This window comes from Corvus moneduloides, chromosome 3 (genome assembly GCF_009650955.1).
Source record: "Corvus moneduloides isolate bCorMon1 chromosome 3, bCorMon1.pri, whole genome shotgun sequence".
NCBI classification, from domain to species: Eukaryota; Metazoa; Chordata; class Aves; order Passeriformes; family Corvidae; genus Corvus; species Corvus moneduloides.
In genome coordinates, this window is record NC_045478.1 from 108,414,725 (window position 1) to 108,438,013 (window position 23,289).

Sequence of the window (23,289 nt, forward strand, 5' to 3'; positions counted from 1 at the left end):
GGCTTAACGGCATTGGGAATTGCAAAGACACTTGCTCATCACTTCTTTTAACCTAGACGAAAGAGAACGGGCATTCATTCATTCGCTAGTCGACAGAAAGGAGCCGAACACGAGCTGGGTTAAAGTTACTTGTACGGTGTGCTGGGTCCGCTGCGGGTACCGAAAGCAGAATGTAAATCTGCACTTAGGACAGGCACAGGGCTACCGAAAGATGCAGAAATAACATTACTGTATTCCTGAGAAAGGCTTAGGCCACTGGCTTCCGAGGGCACGGAGGGGCGACTGCCCGCAGTGGTGTCGCCTGTCGGGCAGGGGGGCTCAGGGACTGCGTGTTCCCTCCCGCACCGGCACCGCTGCACCGGGCGAGGATTCCCGGCCGGTGGGATTCCCAGCAGCGTGGGGCTGAGTGGGAAAGGATCTGCGGATCGGTGGAAGTGTTCACGCCCCGGGAGGGGCCAGGCTCCGCCGCCCGGGACACGGCTCCCCGGGAGCCCATCCCGCCCCTCCGCTCCGGGGCGATCCCTGGGCCGCCGGGGAACGAGCCGCCGCGGGCGGGCGGTTCTCCCGAGGAGCCGCCGCCTCACCTGCGGCCGCCCCGTCCCTCCACCCCCGCCACCCCCGCGCCGGGGCCGCCGAGCCCCAGAGAGCCGCCCGGGCACAACGCGACGGTGGGCGCGGCCTCCGCCGCCCGCCCCTTCCTCCCTCCCTCCTTCCTCCCGCCCGCCGCTCCCGCGGCCCCGCCGGTGTCTCCGGCCGCCTCCGCGCTCCGCCCGCCCGTTCTTCTTCTTCTTCTCTTCCTCCTCCTCCTCCTCCTTTCCCCCCGCCCTTCCCGCGCGGTGGTTCGCTCCTCCCCGCCCCTTTCCCCCACCTCTCCCGTCCCCTCCCACCCCCGGCTCCCCGCGGTGGTCTGGCCCGGCCCGGCGGCGGAGGGAGCGGCGGAGCGGGCGGCGCTGCCGGGCGGGGGTCTCGCTCTCCGGGGGTCTGGCTCTGCGGGGACGCGGCGAGCAGCGGAGCTGGGCGGGGGAGACAGCGCAGCGAGCGAGGCAGCGGGAGCGGCTCCCCGACCGCGGGCAGCACCATGAGGTGAGCGGACGGCTCCGGAGCGGGCGGCGGGCGCGGGGTGGGGGGCGATTCTCCGCGCCCCCGGGCTCGGACGGCGCACAGCCGGGAACGGGAATGGGAATGGGAGCCAGGGGGATCGGCTGGAGGCGGGGGAGGGGGCCGGGCCGAGGGGAGCCCCGCGGTGGGGGAAGGGCCCATTGTTAGTGGCGGCGGGGGAAGGGCGGCCCCGCCGTCCCCGTCCCCCCGCGGCGGCGGCGAAGTTGCGGTCGGGGGGCGGCGGCGGGGCCCGGGCCGGGGCGGGGGGCGGCCGCGCTCCGGCGCCTCCCCCGGGCCGGGCACGGCGTGAGCCCCGGGCGCCCGTCTCCTTTCTTTCTCTGCCGGTGGTGATTTTTTTTTCCCCCCCTTCCCCTCCGCCTTACCCGGCGCGTGTTGCATTGCAGCAGCAGCTGGGCTTTTCCCTCGGTAATCAATAAAGAGGCGCCGGGAGGGAAGCAGGGAGGGGGGATCCCCCTCTCGGCAGCCGGGAAAGTGTCGCGTTCGGAGGTTTGGGATGTAAACACAGAGGTGGCCGCGGCTGGGGGCGGCGGGGAGGGAGGTGGGTGCCTGCCGCCTTCCCGCCGGGAACTCCCGCTCCCCGCCGGCTCATTCATTTGAAGGCGATTTTCTGTCTCCCTGACCCGTTCCCCCCCTTTCCCCCGCCATCCTCCCCCCAGCTCGCTTTTAGCGCCTGTTCTGTTTCCATAATCTCCTTTCTGGATTGGTGCAGGACCCGGTGAGAAATGCGGCTCGGTGGCCGAGCGCTGGTCTGGCTGCTCGGGGACGCCGTGCTCCCTGTAGGCCTGCCCCTCACTCAGACAGCTGGGGAAACGAGTTACTCATGCCTTTCTTTTTTTTTCGCCTGGAAGTTATTGTCTGCCTTGCAGTTGGATATGAACCTTCTTTGTCTAAAGACCCGACCGTAAGTCGTGAGGTCCTTTGGATTAGAGGTCCGGCAAGATTTGCGTGATCAAAGTCGGCAAATTCCTCTGCTGCATGAAACTGATGAGCCATTAGAATTCGCTGTAAATTACAGGAAAATCCTAATAAAATTTTTTGTACTATGAGGGTTCCTTCTTCAGTGCACCTTCAGTGGAAAGGGTAGCGTCGCAGCGGGAAGCATGGGAACAATCTCCCTGCTGTTTGTTTAGAATTGTGTTCCTGTATTTCCCTCTAGTTTTCTTTGTTAACTGTAGGTATTTGTGTCCTACGTTATTTTCAGCTTTGTTTTGTCTTGTGATAATTTATTTTCAGTTATTCATGTTACTCATGTAGAAGTCAGATACCCTGCAAATGAAAAGTTACAACTTGGAAAACCTACAGTTCGTATACAGCTCCTTTAAGCAGAGGTGTTCTTTTTAATTACCTCGACAGCCTTTAGCACAATGAATGCTGCTAATCGAGCAAGGCTTGGCATACATATCTTGGGAAGCCCCGCGTAGGTTTGGGTTTCGTGCTGGCAAAAAGTGCTTGAATTGTGCGGGTGATGCTGAGTGAAGTGGGCTATAGCAGCAGGACTGCTCACTGTTCACTGATGTAACTGTATGTGTGCTAGGACTTGTGCCAGCTTGGAGGGAGCACGAGTATTTCTCTTAACCAGCACAACAGGAAAGTGTCTGGGTTGAACCTACCCTTAGGTTGCTTATTTAGATGATTGAACAGTTGACTTGCAGCAGTGAGTAAAGGTAGGTAAATGAATATATTATTGGTCTTGAAGCTTTCTATCTGCTCGTGCCTGCAGAGCATCAAGCTGGTAAGAGGGAGATGCAGTTGTGATTTGAAGGGTCTCTCTGATGAGTGGTTATGGGGTGTTTCAAAGGAATCTGACTTCAAGAATGCTTGGTTCCAACCCTTTGGTAAAAAGAAACAAGCTGCACCAATTAAACTACACAGGGTAAGAAAATGATGTGGTTAAAGAAGTATTTTCTCTCTATAGAGGCACTATTAAATTCACTCAGTTTTGTTTAATTGGTCCAACTCCAGTACAATGGCAAGCTTTCACTGCACGCTCTGTCTTTGGACTTGTTTAGGCTATGGTTGGTGGTATATTTCTGAAACATGTTTAAACAATATCTTCATGCTGTATTTTGTTCAGGCAATGTCTTTTAATGTGCAGTCACTGGTCAAGGCAAGGTGTGATGCGTGAGGAGCGGCAGGGTAGATGGGACAAGTGACCAGCGTTTCATATACAGCTCTTCTGTTTGCAGGTGGTGTTAAATCTTAGCAGTTAATAATAAAAATATACTTTTGGCACAATACTGATGGTCTCGTGGAATGAGTAAACTGCATTCTGCCGTTGCTGTTGGGCAGGTAAGTATGCAGTTGGTGCTCCAAAGAATAAAAAAATAAATAGATGAACTGGGATGGGGGGAAGGCACCCTCACTCTCTTTCCTGTGCTTTGGCTATTCTTCAGCCATCATGAGCCTGCACTAATTCTGATGATTTTGTGTTAAGTTCTCACATCTTGTCTGGGTGATTAGCTGGTCAGTTACTGAAGAGCAGACTTGTTTTACTTCTGTCAAATAATACCAAACCTCGTTGTGAAGAGCATCTTTGAAAGATAAAATATTCAGCGATTCTGTAAGACACAAACACCGACACTACACAAGAATTAATTCTTGCAGAAGTCTGCTTTGTATTCAAATTGAAATGATATGCTATTTGAATAACATCTGTTAGGGGTTTTAGGTTGCAGTGAAACTCTGAATATTAAATATCCCAGTTAAATGGTCTAGCCTAAGTATGAAGTTACTTGGTTCAGAAGCCAGCTTGAATAGGGCTGTGTGTATCTGTGTCTCCTGCCCTAGGTAAACAGCTGATTCCCATGAACACCTGTTGCTCCCTTTGTGCTCTGGTTAGCTGACTAAGTGCTGCCCCTAATAGAGTTTCCTGAAAGCACTTATATTGTAATAGGTATCCAGGAATAGGCATATTCGGTGAGGTTTCCATTCACCAGCTGACTGCAATGTGGTGGGGGGAAGAGGTGTTGAAGATGTAGGTAACAGCAGGGTTGGGTGCCCCTGTTCTAGTAATAGCATGGCTTCCCATCGTATTTGTACAAGAAGAACGTGTGTGAACAGACTTTTATTGTAGCATATGTTGAAGTCTGTATTACGGAAGCTGGTAAACACAGCTCCGCTGCTAGAGTTGGGAATCTACAGTGAAGGTTAACTGAATTATCTTGATTTTTTTTTTTTTTTTTTTTTTTTTTGTGTCAGGCTCATTTTGAATGTTAACTCCAATAAAAATAAATGAGCTTTACAAGATACCAACTTTTTAAAAATCAAACTCTACAGCCTTCTCTTGGGATTGCTACATCCATTTCTTTGTGTGGGAAAGAATTGTTTTTCATTAGTGTGCTGGTCAGAAAGCAGACTGCTTAGTCGGGTTTCATTACCCGAGTTCCCAAGAACTGGGAAAGAAACAGTGTTTTTAAGACATTTTAAATTCTAGTATTTTAAGAGCCCAGTATAATAATTTCTGTTTCTGATGGGCTACTATGCATATCATTTATATGTGAATTTCATTCCATGTTTAGATAGGGGAAGCAGCTAAATTAGTATAGATTTTGCCTTTTCAGAAAATCATGTTGTATTCTCACTTGTGTTTTTAAGCTAAAAGGGTAGCTAAATTTGTGGTCTCTAAGCCACACTGAAATTTCTGTATACTTATAATCAGCAGCTTTTCTGCTTAAGTATTTTGCTACAGAATGCACTTCACGTTATTATTTAAAAGTCAGCATATTTTGTGCCTGGGTTGGTAAGCCTTCGTTATATTTTAGGTGTTCTGCTAAGAAAACTAATACCATACTCACTGTTTACTGAGTGAAAGCCCACAGCAGCAGTAACAAAACATGTACCTTCATTAGGACTAGGAATTCTTGAAGGAACCCACACGCGTTTCCTAGGGTTTCCAGGAAAGTGGGTATACAAGAGCATTATTCATGACAATAGTACAGTTCAGTCTACTGCAATAACTGCAGTTATTTAAGGTGGTGAAATAACACAGCAGCAAAGCCATCAATTTGATGGTGGCATTAAGTTATTGTTGGATATGTAAGGTAACTCTTTGGAATTGTGCCTTTAGTTTTAATACTTGCCCGAATAGTGTATTTGAAGTAGGAAGCTTAATTTAGTTGAGAAATATCTGACAAAATGTTGGAAGTGCAAGCAGGCAGTTAAATTAGACTGGATATGCATAACTGCAAGCAATACAGTTCCTAAAATTGCTTGTATCTCAAGAGAAAAATTGGTGGTGTGGGCAGGTTTTTTTTTTTTTTCAGGTGGATACAAGAATTCAGGTTACTTTCCTTGTTCTTAAGTAAACTAACAGATGGACTGAGTCATCTGTCTGATAGAAGTGTGGTCTTTAGCTTGCACTTTATTTGTGACAGTTGCAAGTAATTTTTGGACAGGCTGTTTCTGCCCACCTGATATGGAATCTGACAGCTGTTTTGCCTGCAAGGCCTCTGGATAGTTTGGTGAATTATTTTGATAGTAAAAGTATAAATCTTTTAAAAATCACCATGTGAATGGAGAATGCAGGAATGAGAATACAATTTTTTTAGAAAAAGCTATTTATGACCATCTTAGCAATTATGTTGTCAGCCTCTAAAAATTAGAAACAGTCTGGGAGTGTGTGTAATTCAGGAATGCTCTCTGGAAGGGCATGTACAAGTTTTTTCTTGACTCTGATTCAGGGTTTCATGTTTGCTGTTGGAGGTCAGAAAACAAGAGCGAGTTAGTTGGCATCCTGCTTCGGGCCACTATAGCGTAAAAGCCTTTTTTCTCTACTTCCATAAAAAGCAGAAACATTTTTCTCCCAGCACCTGTTTCAGCGGATGCTTTGCCCTAAGTGACGTCTCTCGGTGCTGCCTTAGGCATGTGATTGGAAATACTTTGTAATGAGGGCTGCTTCTTGCCATGCCAGGGCAGTTCATGTGGAACTGTTATAGAAGTAGGTTATTGAACCACTGGATAGAGTCATTTGCTTTCATTACTAGAGAGAGCAAATGTATTTTGTGAAACAGATATTATTCCTTTCTTTACTTTGACCTTTCATCTAGAATTGCTTTTGACAGTTCATGCCTGCTTCCACTCAGCAGTGGAGAACTACATGTGCCAGCTTTTTAAACATCCAGGCATGTTTAGGTTTTAAGAGTGCTGTAGTGGTGAGAGAAAGCAGAAGATATGTGCTTTTTGTGTCTGATTCAAAAAAATTTGACTTCTAGTAGTAGCTGAAATTAAATGTAGCAGAGACTGAAGTCTCATCAGCCTTGTTGAACTGCCTCAGCTGTGATATTTGTTGATGCCTGCCTCGCTCTCCCACCCCATCTTTCCCTACCAGTCCTTGGGCATTCAATAAAACGACTTTGTGTTCTTGGGCTGTTAGAATCTCCCTTGGGATTAATATGGGACTGAAGCTGCTTTTGTAGCTGCCTGTATTTAAACCTGCCAGGTGAGGAGTCACTGTTGTGTCCCTACTGTGCCTCTCCTGCCCTAACTTCCCACGGGTTCTCACAAACCTGGAAAATAACATATTTTGTATGGAGCTTTTTTTGGTTGAATAATATACAGAAACTTTTTCCCCCTTTTAGAAATAGCTGCACCACCTTATTTTAACTTTCAAATTTTCTAACATGAGAAATAAAAACGTGTATCTAGGTAATTGAGTCTAATTTGAAAATGCTCTGTACCAATACTGGTTGTAGAGGAAAATGTTGAATTTTACTTCAAATACTCCTAAGAAATTGTTCTCCTAGTTGCTAAACCTCTCCCCTGATATCATGTATTATTACGAGTCTCCTTTGCTGTAGCTATTTCATGACTAATGATAAAAATGTTCCAGAAAAGAATGTGAATGTTGTGCTTACCAGCCTTTGATGGTGTTATGTGGTGGTGTGTGCTGCTCCTAATGTTATGGTTCTGTAGGCACTTATGGGAGGCTTATGGAACTGCTGCTGGGGAGGTGATGTGACATCTTTCTGGGTCTCCTGCCCAAATGCTGGTGACAGCCTGGTGGAGAAAACAGGACTGTTCAGTGGGATGTGAGATGATGTGTCAATCCGCTTCGGATTAGTCTTTCCAGCTGAACTGCTTGTAAAAGCACATGTTTTGGGAATCAATGCACAAGTTAATGTGAGGAATTGAAGGACAACTCTCTTGTCTCTGTGAGTAATCTTTAGGCAAGGCTTGTTAAAAGAAAACACCATCAATATTCAGGCAAAAAAAAAAAAAATCTGCTCTTAGTTTCACATATTGAAAATTCTCCAGGCAAAGCTGTTTTATATAAAAGAATAATAGTAAAAACTATTTCAGTTTAGTACAAAATTGGTCTGCTACTTTGCTAAGTGTGTGGGTTGGTGTTGTGGGTTTTTTCTTTTTCTTTTTTGTTTTTTTAAATTATGGTAAAGAAAGGTGCTGACACCAGGTGAAGTATGGGAGAAAGAAATGGAAACTGATTACACTCCAGAGAGTGATACAAAAATGCTACTTTGCTGGCCTGGTGTGCTGCCAGAAATAACTCTAAACTCCTAGTTTGCAGCACAAACACAATTGGGAGGGTTTTGTTTGAAATTGTTCTTTCATTGTCTTTTCTTCGCAAATTTGAAATTTCTGTTTCCTGAACTGGATTACAAGGTAGTCTATACTTACTGCAAATTCCTGACAGAAGGTGAGGCGGGGTTGTTGTTTGCTCTGGTATGCTTGCCACCTAGTTCAAAACAGAAGAAGTTTTAAAACCTGGGATTCAGCAGAATAGTAAAACAAGAGTAATCGTTGGTATAGCTAAAACCTGTATTGTGCATTAGTTGCAGTTTTATAGCAAGTAAAGAAATATTTAAATTTTCTTTTTAGAGGAAATAAATTTCTGTGTATGTCCTTAAAACAATTTCCTAAATTGTAGTTTAATGCTTAAAAGTTTTTTTAGGCCACTGACTGCTGTCAGTTTATTGCAGGTTACCACACAGTGATGCCAGCTTTTAAACTGAAATGCTTTGAAGGGCATGCAGTTAAGGTAGTGTTTGATTGTGGTCCCGTTTGGCTCCTGGTAAATGCTTTTCTATTTCAGTTGCATAGACCTGTATGTCTTCATATGTGGTCATGTCTGCTAGAAGTTTATATTTTGTGGAGACTTCCACTGAAGTTGCGTTTTTTTTCCTATCTTATGGGATTGAAAATAGAAGTACTAGATGGAAAGATGATTTAAGATTCTGTTGGAGTTCATGTATTTCCAACAAAACTTTGAATGCTGCTGCATTTAGTGGTATTTTACTGGCATTGGTGGAAAGAGGTGGTTGGTAGTTTTAGGTTCCATTCAGCTTTCTGGTTGCCTTTGCAAATGTGACTTTAGCACATGCTCTGAGTAAATCTGGGCATTGAACCTGGTAGTATTGCTGCCTAAAATCACTAGTTCTTCAAATAACTTTCACTGAATATGTGGCTTTTTTCAGGTTCCAAGCTTCAAGCTCCAGGCAAGTAAGAATTTTCCTTTTCTAGCTAGTGTATGTTGTTCATGTCAATAATGCATTACAGTGAACACTATGCACTGCTACTCATTTTGAAAACTTGTTTTCTCCCTGTATTTTCCTGTTCTATAAAAATCTCATTCCACTTTGCTTTCTTTTAAAAGCTTGGAGTCTTCTATAAGCAGTGCATAGTGACGTGTACACCTTTTATTATATTTCCTGTGTGGAACTCTTGTTGATAATTCAAGGAAAGTGTACGATCCTTTTGGCAAACCTTAGTCCATTAAACAATGCTGGCTCTTCTTTAAGAGTACCCAGTCTAAGTTTAATAAAACATTAAAACAAAAAAAATACTTGTTGGATTTGTATTTAAAACTGTACACAGTGAAGCTTTCCTAGAAAACTTGTACTGTGTTCTTGAATGCATTTGCAAAGCCCATTTTTAGAAATCTCAGTTGGCTACTGTGGATGACAGTAAATGGTCTTTACAGCTACAGCATAAACATAGTTACCTATTGTCTGAAATAGATGGTGTGGCCAGACTGACAAAACAGTGAAACCTAATCCAAATGAGCCCAATTTTGGCAGAGATAATGAATCAAAATAGTGAATGACAGCATTAGGAAAACGATTGGTGTTGAAGTTTAGCATTTGCATATGTAAGTCTAATCACTGAACATGCTACTTAAGAACAGGTATGGTTTGGTTTTGGTTATGTACTACTCTAGCAGAAATATTGACTTTTTTAAAAAAAAATTGTGTTTAGAGGTACTTTTTTCCTAGTTCAGAATACTTCTGCTTTGACAGAAATTCCTGGATATAGTCAGAACTCTAGAAGCAGCTATCATATTTTAATTTTTTGTCATACACCAATCTACTTAGTTGAATCACGTTAGTGTGAGTGGAACAGGAGGATGGTGCAGAAAGTGTCTGATGTATGTATATGAAGTAAAGATATTTGGAACACAGGACTGCCTTCCTAGTCAGATATGAACCATCTGGTCTGAAACTGAGTCTGGAGACTGTAGTTCTGTCTCTAGTAGTCAGTGTTTTTCCCTTGGTCAGAGCCTGCTGTTTGAGGGGTGAGGGAAGGCATGAGAGACCTACCTGCTTCAGTGTTGACCAAGAGAAGGCTGAGGAGAGAGGTCCATTTTGGAAAACTAGCAGGGAACCTGTGTCTAATCATGAGTAGAAGGACGAGGAGATGCGTGATTAGGGCACTTGAGTGGTGTTTGAACTTAATCATAATTTGAATCCAGTACTTCAGCTGCTTCTTTAGTGTTACGTGTTTTGGAGAGTAATTGAGAATGAGGTTTTGTACCATTTCAGTGGTTTCCTTGGGTTTTTAGCTAGTGAGTAGAAATGCAGTAGTGGCTTTTGGATGAAAATTTTTACTTGAGATTGAGGAAGAAGACCACAGCACTAAACACATAAAAGAAGTCCATCAAATAGATTTTGCATTTTAAAGATCTCATGCTGCAATGGCAAGGATTGAGGTGGTACCATTTTTCTGGCTTCCACAGTGTGGTGTGATGAGTCCAGTAGCCTTTAGTTTGGTGATCAGCTGTGTTAACTGCATCATATATGAATTATCCTCAGAACAATTACTGCTGCACTTCACATCTGACCTTGCATCTAGGTTGTGAGGTGAAGAAATCTGAACTGGGCTCAGGAACTTGATTTTGTGTTTTGGCAGTACCTTTGAGTAGTTTGTTCATAAATTTGGAGCAATAGGGTGGCTTCAGGCTTCTTCTTTGGCATACTGTAAAGATGACTTTAAAACAAAAGGATATTCCTTTTATTTTGTGTACCTTTCTTATTCACTGATAGAACAGTTCTACATTCCTGTAGTTGTGACTGTTTCCAACAATAGCTAAACCCACAAATGGATGGCAATAAGACAAACACAAAGGTTGCCTTGAAGGTTATGAATACTGTTGCTGTAGCTGTGTTACTCTAAGGTTATAAACATGACAAAAGTTTTATAAGGAGAGGGAATATCTTTTGTTAGATCACCTGCTGCAGTGGTGGGGAACAGGACACAGACAATTTCACACATCTGAGGGCTGAGTTCCTCAGAAAGTTGCTCAGTTCTTTAGAGACACCATGTGGAGATTTTGTACTGTGTGGATTGTCACAGGCAGATACAGGTAAATGTTACTGTGTGGTTTATTTTTTTATAGGTAGCTCATAGTTTTGATGTCTGATGTAATAGCAATATTTGGTGTAATTCTTATTTCAAAGATGAAGGAATTGGGTGCTTGAAAACAGGTTAGCAGATGTAGGATCTATTTAAATCACTATTTGTTTTTGTATTACTCTGCAAAGATGATGTCTGCATAAAGGAAGTGGAGATTTCACTGCAGAGAGCAATGTCAGAAAGTAAACCTGTGAAAATAGGTAACATTTTCAAATGTTACTGTTTCCATGTAAAGCATGGAGATAAATTTTCTTTTGAAGCATCTGACTATTGGAAATCACTAAATCGCTGGGGGAAAAGGATGCTTGGAACACCTTTTTTAAAGAGCCCATCTGTGTTATTGTTGTGAAGACCTGGTCTTGGTCATTAGTGTGACTTTTATATAGTAAATCTGTAAGATGCAGATAGAAGTGGATTGCACTGCAAGGGTTGCATCTTTAGATGTGACTAATGCTTAGTAATACTTAATAGTAGGATTTTATTTTTGCCCTGTTGAAATCCCCAGTTACTCACTCATCACAGGATAGAGGAGTGCACTGCTAAGCCAAATCTGAGTACCCTGGATATCTTGCCTTGAATTTACATGCCTCCTTTTCTTAGGGCAGATGGATGTAAAGCAAGCAACCTCTCCTCTTGCACCATTCTCTGCCCCAACAACAAAAAGAAACCTTGATACAAAGATTGTTCGTGTAACTGTGAGGAATGCTCGCAGGTTTGGTGATTTGTGTAGTAGCAGTCTCAGCATTCAACAGATTTGGATCCATGTATTTGAAATCTCATGTTTTCTCCTCCTGAATTGAGCCAACCTCCCTGTCCTCGAGTATGTGTGTACTTGGGGTGGGTATATGGAGAAGACTCCCCCCAAAGCCCAGTCCATCAGGTGTTTTGGTTTTAACTCTCAGGGAGCTTACCCTGGTCTTGTCTGGGAATGGGAAGGGTGTTTAAAAAAGAAACAACAAAGAAACAAAAACCCGAGAGAAGATTCTCTCCAATTTGCTGGGGCATATTTTTATATAATTTATGAAGTATCAATTTCCCAACCACCTGAGTGTTTGTCATATTCTTTGCTTTTGGGAACAGGAATCTTATGCAATTCATACTGTGTTACAAAAAAACTTTCCCATGAAGAAGCACAGAGTTTAGGTGTATATACATCATTATGAAATCTGAAGATAAACTGATTTTAAATTCAAAGCAGTTTGGGTAGGTGCTAATTTTTAATACTTTTTAAGACAAAACCAATCCCCCAAACAAAACAAAGCAAAACCATTTAGAAATAAAGCCATAGGCTTTTCTTTCAGAATTTGAGTGCCTTAATTTTCTTACGTAGTGTGACAGAAATATTGTAAAATGACAAAAGCATTTCATGCTAAAAAATTGAAGTTTTGTGTATCTAAGAACTTTTTCTTGGTCATTGCTATAGAGTTAAAATGTTGCTGGCCATATGCACTGCAGCAGGGAATTTTCTCTTGGCAGCACCATACTCTCCAGCCATTTAAATGCACAGAATCATTTTAACGTAGAAGAGAGTAAATGTTGGAGATAGCATCTTTGGTGGACTGGTGACAAAGGTAACGTTTGTGCTGTGGATGTTCTGTTTCTCAGGAAGACTGGGGTTAATTGTAGCTTGGCAAGTCAAAAAAAAAAAGTTCCATATTGTTTTTCTGCAGTAGATTCCTGTTGCTATGCAACAAACAGAATGTCACTTAGTACAGGATATATTAAATTGGTATTCCCGGCACATATCTCTGCCCGTTCATTTTATACTTTAGCAGGAGGGTATGGTTCTGGCTTCCTGTAGGACTGGAGTATGAAGTATGTATTTGAGCTGCTATTCTGGGGCTTGCTGTAGCTGCGGTGACGTCAGTGCACTTGCAGAGCCTTTCTTTGTTTTCGGATGGATGGGACACCTGTGCAACACAATCAGGCTTCCAACCAGACAAAAAGGGGTGGTGGTTATCTTCCCCGAGGTGGGATGGCATTGCCAAGCAACATGTTAACACTTCAAAAGGGAGAAATTTGTTATATGGGAAAAATATTAGGCTGTGAATTGTGAAAACCTTTATATGTGGTGCAGAGAAAGAAAGTTAATGCAGATGGCACTATATGAATCTTTAAACCAAAAGATCCGGTTAATTTTTAATGATTAGATTTAACTTTAATATTTGAATACCTTCATACCTCCTCTGCCTACCTCCCCATTCCCCCCAGTGCTAAACCCAAGCAGCCTCAGCATCTAAACTCTGTACATTTGCTCTCGATGGATTCTGGAATAAATGTTTAGAGCATGTTTGGGAAAATTACCCTCTGTGGCTCTGGAACCAGTAATTAAGTAATGGACAAATGACAGTATCTGGTAAGGCATTATCTTATAATCTAGTTAGTCTTCCATAGTGGAAAACAAGGCAAAAGTAATATTTGAAATCTAGAAGGATGTTAATTTGATCTTTGCTTCAAAGTCTGTCGTGCAATACAGATGTCTGAAATGCAGAAACTGGAAAGCTGAGGAGTTGTAATACTGTGCTTTTGTAACGTATGCATTTGTCTTAGGTGGCATGATGGTTATACTGTGTAATCATCTTATTTAAGTCAGTCTTCTGAATCTTCTTCTGGGTTTTGAAAGACAATTCACAAGATCTAAGCTGAAATTAAGGTAGATACATAGATTAGCAGGTCAAATACGGTCACTTTCCTGCTCTTAGAACTCTCTAATGTATCTTAAAATCTGAAGCAGATTTGAAAGTAGCTGGGGTTTTTTTAATACTGTAGTAAATGTACTTATGTGTGGCTTCTTTATAAAGCAGAAACCAAAAGGAAGAGTCAAAGTAAAGCTAGGAAAAGATTCAAAACACCTCTCAGTACTGTTCTCTTGCTTGTTTTGCCAAGGGGGTGTCTCTAATCTATAAAGCATCATTGAGCAAGCAGCCTTTAGTAATACAAATGCCTTTCTCATAGTCTGATGCTTAATTCAGACCTCAATGCCAGAGAGTTGTGTGCCTGTTCTCAAGCAGGCCCAATGAAAAACGTTTCTCTGTGTACACGAAGAGAACTTGATGCAACCTAAAAAATTCTTATGGCATTTGGTGAGATCAAACCTGAGCTCTGTCACAGAAATGATTTAAATACAGGGATGGGGATGCTTGGGGGCTTTTTGCTTTCTGTTTTGGGAAGAGGGATCTCTGCTTCTGCTGCACAACTGTTTGGCAAGAATGAGAAAATTGCTTGTGACTTTCAGTACTAAGATAACTTGTTTTAATTCTATCTTTTGGCACAGGAAACAGTAGGAATTTGTAAAAATGTCTCCACTTCTGAGAAAGGGGGAAGAATGTAATTCAATTGTGAAGATAACATTTTTATCTGTAACTTTAATGAAATAAACTTATTTTAGTGTGTAGATGGAGAAGTTCTAGAATATACCCAGGAAACTGGGATATTTGAGCTGTAAGTTTTAAGTAGTCTGCTGGTAGGCTGCTTAGGTGAATCTTAAAGGAAATCAAAGTACAAAGTAGATGTTCTAGAAACACTCTGGTTGTAGCACAAAGAGCATTTAAAAGTTAAGTTCTGGTGCTATACTGCTATAAATAGGGCTATGACAAAACAGTCAGCTTTTCATATCCATCATCTTTCCTCCCAAACTGAAATTAAGTTGGGGCAAATCTTGTAGGTTTGTTACCAGTAGTCCAAAGTTCTGTTTGGCTGTTGAAAAGAAATCAATACATTGTTTGTGTATGTGTGACCAGTGACACCAGCCTGCTAGCTCTTGGTCCTTAATTAGTACCTGGATGCATACATCGGATGCAGAATTATCTCAAAAAGGAGGTTGGAGCATGTGAATGATTATATGCTGTTTTCTCCTCCCCTACAACAGAACCTGGATTCTGGATTGCAGAAAGAAATAGATTGTGATTTGAAGCCTGCTTTTTTTTGGTTTTTTTGTTTGGGTGTGGGTTGTTTTTTTGTTGTTGTTTTTTGGCTTTTTTGTTTAGTTTGTCTTTATCTGTTGCAGAGGTTGGAAAGTCTCTAATGAGTGAGATAGGGAATTGAAGATACGGACTCAGTGTTTTCTGCAAGCACTGACTGCTTTGTGTTTTTCAAAGAATTTCTGTCCTTTGGTGCTGGTTGAGAGTTGTCAGGGGTGTTCATTAGCTGTGTCCTGGCTTGTTTTCTTACTGACTAACTTAAGACTGTGGGCCTGATCTGTCAAAACATTAAATTATTCATCATCTACCTTAGTCCTTCAAAGCAGAGAGAATCTTAGATGGCCACTGAAGACAAAGGCCCCTAGATCATCTTGGATTAAATGAGCAACATCAGAAGACTGGGTGCACCAGTTGTTGTGCTTCAGCTCTCCCATGGAGGAAACAGCTTCCAGTGTGTTTCTCCTTTAATTTCCAGCTTTTGCTAATTTCTTAAAAAGAAGCTGTGTTCAAGTTTGAAGCTCTCAAATGCTGTATTTTATGACACTGTGCTTAAACTGTGAATAACTTCTGAATTTGGTATTCAGAACAAGTTTTGATTAATGTGCAAAAAACGTCACTACACATTGAATAATGAAGAAACCTACTAGCTGTTCGTTTACTCCTCAGTTCATCTATCCAAAGTCAGAGGAAGTCTGAGAAAAAAGGTGGGAGGGGTGAGAGGAGTAAGTATGTAACTAAGACTTTTTAATGGTTTTACAACTGCAAGTCACTCCTTCCTTCATATATAAGCAACCAGAACTTTGAGGTGTTCTTAACTCATGTACTTTTTTTAGCTTTGAAGTTTTTTTTTTTTTTAACCGGAACACAGTGTAATTTTTCATGTTCTTTAAAAATTGAAATAATAGGCCAAACACAGTGTGCCATGCTATTTGAAAGACACATAGATTTGGAACAGCTAGATTGCCAGCTGCATATGCTCCCTAAAATCACTGTAACTCTTGGTAGTTCTTGTCTTGTTAGTAGAGCATGCACGTGCAGGAATGTGAAACTGTGATTACAACAAGGTGTGCTTGCCAGAGAGGAGCACTAACTCCAGGGATCTGTGGTCTCCTTGTACTGTGCTTAATCAGAATTGCTAACTTCAGCCAAGCTAAGATCCACCAATAGTTATCCATCTGATTTAAAGACAGGACTGGGACATTTAGTTCATTGTCCTAGTGTTGTGTGTAGGTTAGACCAGGTGGCTGTCTCTGAAGGTGCTTTGGATTGGACTGAGTTGATCTCTCTCTCCTTTGCCATACAACTAAAAGATGGATAATGTCCACCTGGCTTGTATAATGGGACAGTCCACTTCAGTGACTTTTTGGATAACTGGAGGTGCACCTGGTCTATAATAAATTATGAAATGGGTCACTTTTATGTGTTTTGGCTACATGGCAGATGCAAGCCTGGTTATTAAGAAAGGAGGTGTTGTGGTACTCTCTGAGCAGCAAGGAACAACTTTTCAAAATAACTGTACATGTTCTCTGCATAAATCTTTGGAGGCTCCAGTGAAAAATGATGCCAGAAACCATCCAGGCAGACAGATTTTTCCTTCAGTCTCTGGTCTGTAGGTTGCAGTTTGGGCACCTCATTTAAATGTATCTTTAGTCTGAGATGATATCACCTCTATTGGGAAACTTTCTCCCATTCTGAATTATCTTTGGAAGTTTTGTCTCTCTACATTATTTAAATCTTCCTTCTGTATATTAAGGCTTCCATACTCACTGAACGTAGACAGTACAGAACAGCTTATTCTCTCTGAAGCTACCTCTAGTGTACGTGAGGTTTTGTGTTTCTCTGGAGTCTTTTCAACATTAAGCTAACCAATTTCATTGATTCTCATTGTGGTCTGTTTTTAAGATCTCCTGCCAGTTGTTACTCTCTACTTGGTCCACCTCATTTGGAAGCTAAGGCTGATTGTTGTCCAGTCTGTCATGTACTGATTTGCATCTGTTCACTGGAATGTATCTAAATGTAGACCTGAATTTGTTTTTTCAGTCACTCTTCCAGTATGCCAGTATTATTCAGAATTCTTACCCTGTTTGCATCTTCTTCTGGGCTCCTGTCCTCTCTGATAGCAAGCATACTCTTCCATCTCTTTATGGTTCTGCTGCAGCACAGGCATTGCAAAGCTGCACTTGATATATTTTCTCTGAGTGTAGCATCTGGTGTCTGAATAAGGTTTTCAAAACTCCTTTCTGCTCTCCTTACAGTAATTTTGTGTATACATCTCTTACAAAAATGCCCTGTGAATGCTGACAAGAACAAAGTCATACGACAGCATCTGCCCTCTATGGTAATTAGTGTAGGACTCCAGAAGAACTGCAGGAAATTAAACTTATTTGACATCATTAGTTCATAAGTGGCATTGAAGATGCATTTTTTATCTTTTAGCAGGTTTTTACTAATAGATTGTGCTGGTGTTTTTCTTGGGATTGAAGTTAAACATAGGTTCTTTATAGATGACTTGACAGCCTACTTCCTTCCCCATTCAAAACATCACATCTGCTCTGGATGTAACACTGGGCCATGGGATTCTGCAAACCTGACTGACATCCCTCCATGGGCTGAGGTTCTGAACACCAGCTGAAATATAGTAGTTTTGTGGAAAATTTTGCTGAGTTTCTCAGCTTGGAATTGTGTCTGTTCTGTGTAAGCCAAACAACTGCAGTCTCCTGAAAACTGAGGCTCGTAGCTATGACATTCAGGATTTTCTCATGGGGAAAAGGTACATAGTAAATGCAGACACAAAATATACAAAAAAAGTCATCTGTCGTGGTTGAAGCTTGCAAATTTTTGCACAGTTGAGAACATGAGCTTTGTAAATAGCAGTGTGGAGCAATCTGTTGCTGGTATCACTGATAGTACTGCAGAGAAAAGACTAAAGTGTAAAGAGAATGGTGTGAGCTCCCCTGGTAATGCTCAAGGATCGCATTTGGAAGGATTACCCTCTTGGGATCCAAGCAGGGTGGACCAGTTTATGGGGTAAGATGTTGGGCTACAGCCTACTGATGATAGCCTGAAAGAGGGGAGGAGGTTGGTTTTGCAGGAATAACCCTCTTTTTACCATAAACTCATCTTGCTGTAGTTACACAACTGCAGTATGCTTCAGATTTCATTCCCTTACTGTGGTACCAGTGTGTTGCAGGTGCCTGATTAAAATCCTTTCAGTCTGGCCCAGGCTGTTGTTTGCTGCAGTGGATTGTAGCAGAGTTCTGTACTGAATCTTAAACTTGCTCTGACTTTCAGCAGAAATTCCTTGTTTTTATCAGAATGAGGTCTATTGTCTTTACTTGAAAATAAATCTGATTGAAGAATCTTTGAACTGTGAGAGAGTTTTGCTGAGATGTAATTAGCAGTACTCCTGGCTTCTGCACCTAGCAGAAATACTTCCAGAAGAGACAGGTGGTTTGTCTCCTTTGTACATGGCTTGTGTTTCATAATAGCCTGAAAGTGTTGGAAATACTGCTAGACTGTGTTATCAAATTCTAATTTTCTGTGTAGCTACTTGGTTCACTTGGGGGATAAGCTCTTAAACTGGTAATCATGGATTATTTACTTCTATTTGAAACTATTTGAATTTTTATTAAAAAGTGGCAACATGACCACTTGTGTCTGCAAAACAGCTTGAAAATGTGAGAACCTTTTCATTTTGCTTTCCTTTTGTGTTGCAACAAGCTACTATTTGTAGTTACAGTCTTTCCATGGAATTCCTTTCATCTCCTGTACACTGCTGAGTATCTTTAGGCTTAAGTGAGTAACTTCATGCTGGTTGGCTTAAAACGCTTCATAGATAGTACAGAAGAACAGGTCAAAAGAGAAATGGGAGTGGGGAGAGTGCCCAAGTGTTTTATCCAGCACATTCTATGTACAGAGAGAGCTTAACTCACTGTTCTAAGTAAAATCCAGAGGCGGGAGTAAGTGGCCATTTTTCCTATCAGGAGCATCACATGCCTTTCAAAAATGAGCACTGCCCTTTGCTCCCACCCCCACCTCTTAACTAATGGGGCCAGCAAAGGCACAGGTGAAAACCTGAAATAGATTCTTGTGTTTTAAACCTCTCTGTGGTATTCTTAATGAAACAAATGCTCATTTGGCAGTGAGTGGCTTTCAGTCAGCTTTCTGCCAAGGATGCTTTCCTGGTGATTACTGTAGGGTTACAGATACCTGTCCATGGGATGATGAGGAGAACATCCACAAGGCCATCTTCGTAGCTTGGGTTCATAGCCCAGCGGTTGTGGAGCTGCTACCAAAGAATGGAATATGGTGAAGAGGACTTGATTGGTAGTGGTTTTTTACAAGCTTGTGTAGTGCATATAGCCATCCTCCTTGTTTTCTGTGTTTTACCAATAACTTAGCTCAAGGTTTTGGAATTTAATTATGTTTGGTCAAAATAAATGTTGTTTTGAAGGCTTATCTGATCAGTGCTTTGTCTAAGCTTCACTAAATGCTGATATGAGTGATGTCTAGCACTTGCTAAAATTATACTTCATTGTAAGTTTTGTAGAAATTAGAAGCAGAATTTTTGTCTGAAACGGTTATCTGCTTTTTTTGCCATTCTTTTGTTAAAAAATCTGAAGTTAATAGAACAATTATTCTAATGCAAATTAAAACCACTTAAAAAACATTTTATTCCTCTAGAGATCTTTGATTTTTTTTTTTCTGAGATTGGGATTAACTGGACAAACTGCAACTGAAGTATCAATCCTAAATTTAGTTTGCATTTAAAAAAAAATTTTATATGCCTTGTTTGCAAAACAGGTTATTGTGTAAAAAGGAGAGTTTTTGTTTCCTAGCTATAGAATGTCTTGCTCTACGGTTTAGGCAAAGCTTAGTCAGCTCAAACCACTTTAGAATCTATTTGCTCATCTTCAGAGATAATAGTGTAAAAAAGCCATTTTAAATAGTGGCTGCAGGCTACAGAAGCCCTAAGACTTCCCCCAGTATTTCCCCATTTTGGGGAGAACTTCAGTGACAGCCTGTGTACTCCGTGTGACCACGGCAAAAAATGCTAGGATTGTTTGCAGCTCTGTTTGATCCATGGAATGCACTGCATCTATTGTTAGCTCTCCAGCTGAAGCAAGGGCAGGAGTTGTTTTTCTCTTTTGACATTGCAGCAGGTCTGGCCAGACACTGCTGTATCGGTCTTGAGTAGTTAAAGGTGATAGGATTGGCAAACTTCCCATCCTTTAGTAGCCGTGGGGGAGCTGAGATGTGGGAGATCATAACTTATGTGGTTGGGATTGCTTTAAAATTCTTCAGAGGACTGCAGGCAGTGTCTCTCTGCAAGCCTGTGAAGTTCACTGTGTTCAGCTTTCCTGTTGGGTTTAGTGTCTCTTGGAAGTCTAAGCGCTTTTCCTGGATAATTCCTTACCACAGAGATTAAACACTGTGTGTGTGATAGTAATGAGGGCAACATTGTCACATCTAGCCTGTAAACACACCAGCCTCCCTAGCACACATACACGTGCTGCTTTGCTGCTGCCTGTTGCAGAAGAAACCATCATCTTTTTTTTTTCTTTTATTTTCTCTTCAGCATAAAATTTGGATATTGATCTCCTCACAGTTTCATCACAGAGCACACAGATCTTTTAGTTGTCTCAAATTCAGTCTTACTCTGCATTGTGCTTTCTAAATTCCTTACATCTGACAGCCTGCTCTTAGAGGGGCATGGAGCAGTGCTTTTCTGGTGTTACCAGAGAACAGGGCTTGTAGGAGCTGGATATAGGTTGATTGGTTTGTTATGAAATATTAGATAAAAATATATCAAAAGTAGCGTAGCAGTAGATTACTTTTGAAATAATGCAAATAGGTTTGAAAGCTGTTACATCTAAAATTAATGTCAGATTGAAAAAGAAAGCTTGCCAGCATTTCCCCAGCGGTGATCCCTGGGCAGAGTGGCTGTTTATTTAATCTGGGACTTCCTTCTGACTACTTAAAACAATAGAAAATGACTTTTTATCTAAAAGACTTTGCTTCCTATCTTAGATTTAACTGCCTTGATAACAAAACAAAGAAAACAGGATGTGTAATTTAAACAAGACAGATATCAGGGTTCTGTGATTCCCTGCCTTTGGAAAGAGTTAGGTCTTGTGTGAACTACAGAGATTTTACTATTAGAGTAGCATTAAAATTGGAGAAGTGCCCTGCTGGGGTAGACCACTGGTCAGCGTAGTCCCACACACTGTCCTGGAGAGTAGCAATAGGAGAAGCTGCTTGGAAGAAATTGCCAGCAGCCCTTTAGGGATCTCTTTTCCTCTCCCTCTGCCAGCACCCTAGAATCCATTGTCTGTTTTGAGGTGTTTTGGAACATGCCTATAGATTCCTTTTATTATTATTTTTAAAGAACCTGTTACCCATGGATTCCTCTAATTCCTTTGTAGCTTGCTGATCTTATCTCCCTCCATGACTTCCTGTAGCAACAAAGTCCAGAAATTCACTATCTTAGTATGTAACTTTTTAACCTTTAGGGTGGTAGGGATTTATTTACACGAAGTCAAATCAAAAGTTCAGGTTTGCAACCGCTTCGCTTTGGCCCGTGAGTTCTGCTTCTGTTAAGCAGCCTGGTTTATGGTATGCAGTATAGTGAATATATTTCTTTGCAAGTGAAATGAAAAGGAGGAGCAATCATGTTGCTTGTGCTACCCTAAGACCAAAAGGGCATTGTTAATTTTTCTCAGCGTGGATTAAGTGGATATGCAGATGAAGGAGTTTAGAGTATCCAAACAGCACCTTCCAATTTATTCCTTCTTGCAAATAAAGGTCTGCACTAGTAAGGGAAGATCTTTCTAAACATTTTGACAAGTTTTTGACAGGTTACTTTGGTGATTGCTCTAGCAGTCTGTAATATTTTTATGGCACCATTTCTATAAAAGTGTTCTTTGTGTGTCTAGCACAGAGGCAGTACATGTTGCATAATTTTTATGGCTGGAGGGAAGAGCTTGAAACTTGCACAGCTCCTGTGTGTGATTTAGCCTGTGCAAGATCAGGGCTTTCCTGCAGCTATTCCTTGCTGCTCTTGTGTCAGGTCACTGTCCTGCTGCTGCACCTGGTTCATTACTCAGATTACAGGTCAGTTTTGCTTGTTTTTCCTTTCCCTTCCCCCTTGTTTTTAGCTATCCCTAGGTAGCTGTGTTTAGACCAAAGCACAGAAAACTGAACAGAAATCCTGTGACACAGAGGAATATTAAATTTGCAAGCTTAGAACCTGTAATGTAGGAATGTGAGTACTAAGGCCTTAAACTTTAAATTCACAGAACCCTTGTATGTCAGGAGAAAAGTCAGTAGATTTTTATGATATAGTAGTATTGGTTGGCTCTTTAACCTGCCTTCCCTTTATCTCCTTGATATGAGAGTTGTAAAACTGAAGCATGGTGACCTCAGAAGATAGTTATGGTGGCAGCACTCTATATACTGTGACTGATAGAAGTGTTTTACTTCACACTTGAGTTTTTTAGTGTAAGAGATATACTGACTAAAAAAACCCCAACATCTATAATATGGTTAAAGCCAAGGGAAACACTTGAATTTATTCCTCTTTAGGTTGTATGCTGGCCATTGCATTCTTGCTGCTTATGGTCGTGGATTGGCACAGTCTGTGTATCGTGAATGTTAGGATTACTCTAGGAATTTTCTCCTAGCATTTCTGGGTGTTTTAAGTCTTAATCTGACACTAATGAGGGTTCTAGGCTTGATTTCTCTTATATCCTCACTTGTAATGAACAGGAGCAGCAGTAATTCTTCAGTGATGAAAGGTAGAAATTTTGTGGGCTTCGGATATTGAAGAGGTTAACAGTCTGATGTTGAAGTACAGGCAAGAAACTGATGAGTTCCTGATTTGTTCTGGGGAATCTGAAATGCTGTTTCAAAAAGTTCACAGGTAGAGTACACTCAGAAGGTACAGTTAGTTACAGCAGAATTCTTTGGGTTTTTTGCCTGACAGATGCTCGCTGTAAAGAGAGATTGTGGCTGTGTATAAGAAAATGTGGTTGTGTTCTAGTTAATTCAAAATTCAATTATATTTCCATGTCAGGACCAAAAGCTGTCTTTATTTACGGTTGTAAAGCTCCCATTGAAAGGAGCGGAGGTTATGTAATTTAAATTTAGGCCAAATTAGGTTATTTTGGATTGTAAAACAGAACAGTGAATGATGCAGGAAAGGCCTTACTTGTCTTCTATGTTAGAATTACATAGGCGTAGCACCTGGTGAGGATATTTGCTGACCACAGTGAGATGCCTTTACAAATAACTTACACAGAGCTCCCATTTTAAGGTGGATAACTCTTTTAATACAGAAAACCTCTGCCTTGTGTTTCCTTTAAAAGCAATTGTGAACTTAATTCATTACCTCTCTGATCCAATTAAGGGGCCCAACTTTGTATATAACTATTTTGTTTCTCTGCAGTATTGTTGCTGATGGCTAGCTGCAAAAATCAGTCTACTTAGATGTTATAAACATTACTTATTTTCACAAGCTTTGGGTTGTTTTTTTTTTTTTTTTTTGTCCTGGGAAATGGAACTCTGACTGAAAAGGTGTTCAGTGTTTGTTTGGGGTCTTTTAATA

General features: G+C 41.5%; 1 protein-coding gene across 7 annotated transcripts in view; it reads left to right on the top strand.

The window, feature by feature from the left end:
- The first annotated feature begins 756 nt into the window (after positions 1-756).
- ENAH (ENAH actin regulator) overlaps positions 757-23,289 on the top strand; it is a 90,640-nt gene continuing 68,107 nt past the window's right edge. For all 7 annotated transcript variants that reach the window (XM_032103362.1, XM_032103364.1, XM_032103363.1 and 4 more), the window contains exon 1: positions 757-1,083. In XM_032103362.1, the coding sequence (XP_031959253.1) occupies positions 1,079-1,083 (5 nt within the window). In that variant the 5' untranslated portion in view covers positions 757-1,078. The remainder of the gene's footprint in view (positions 1,084-23,289) is intronic.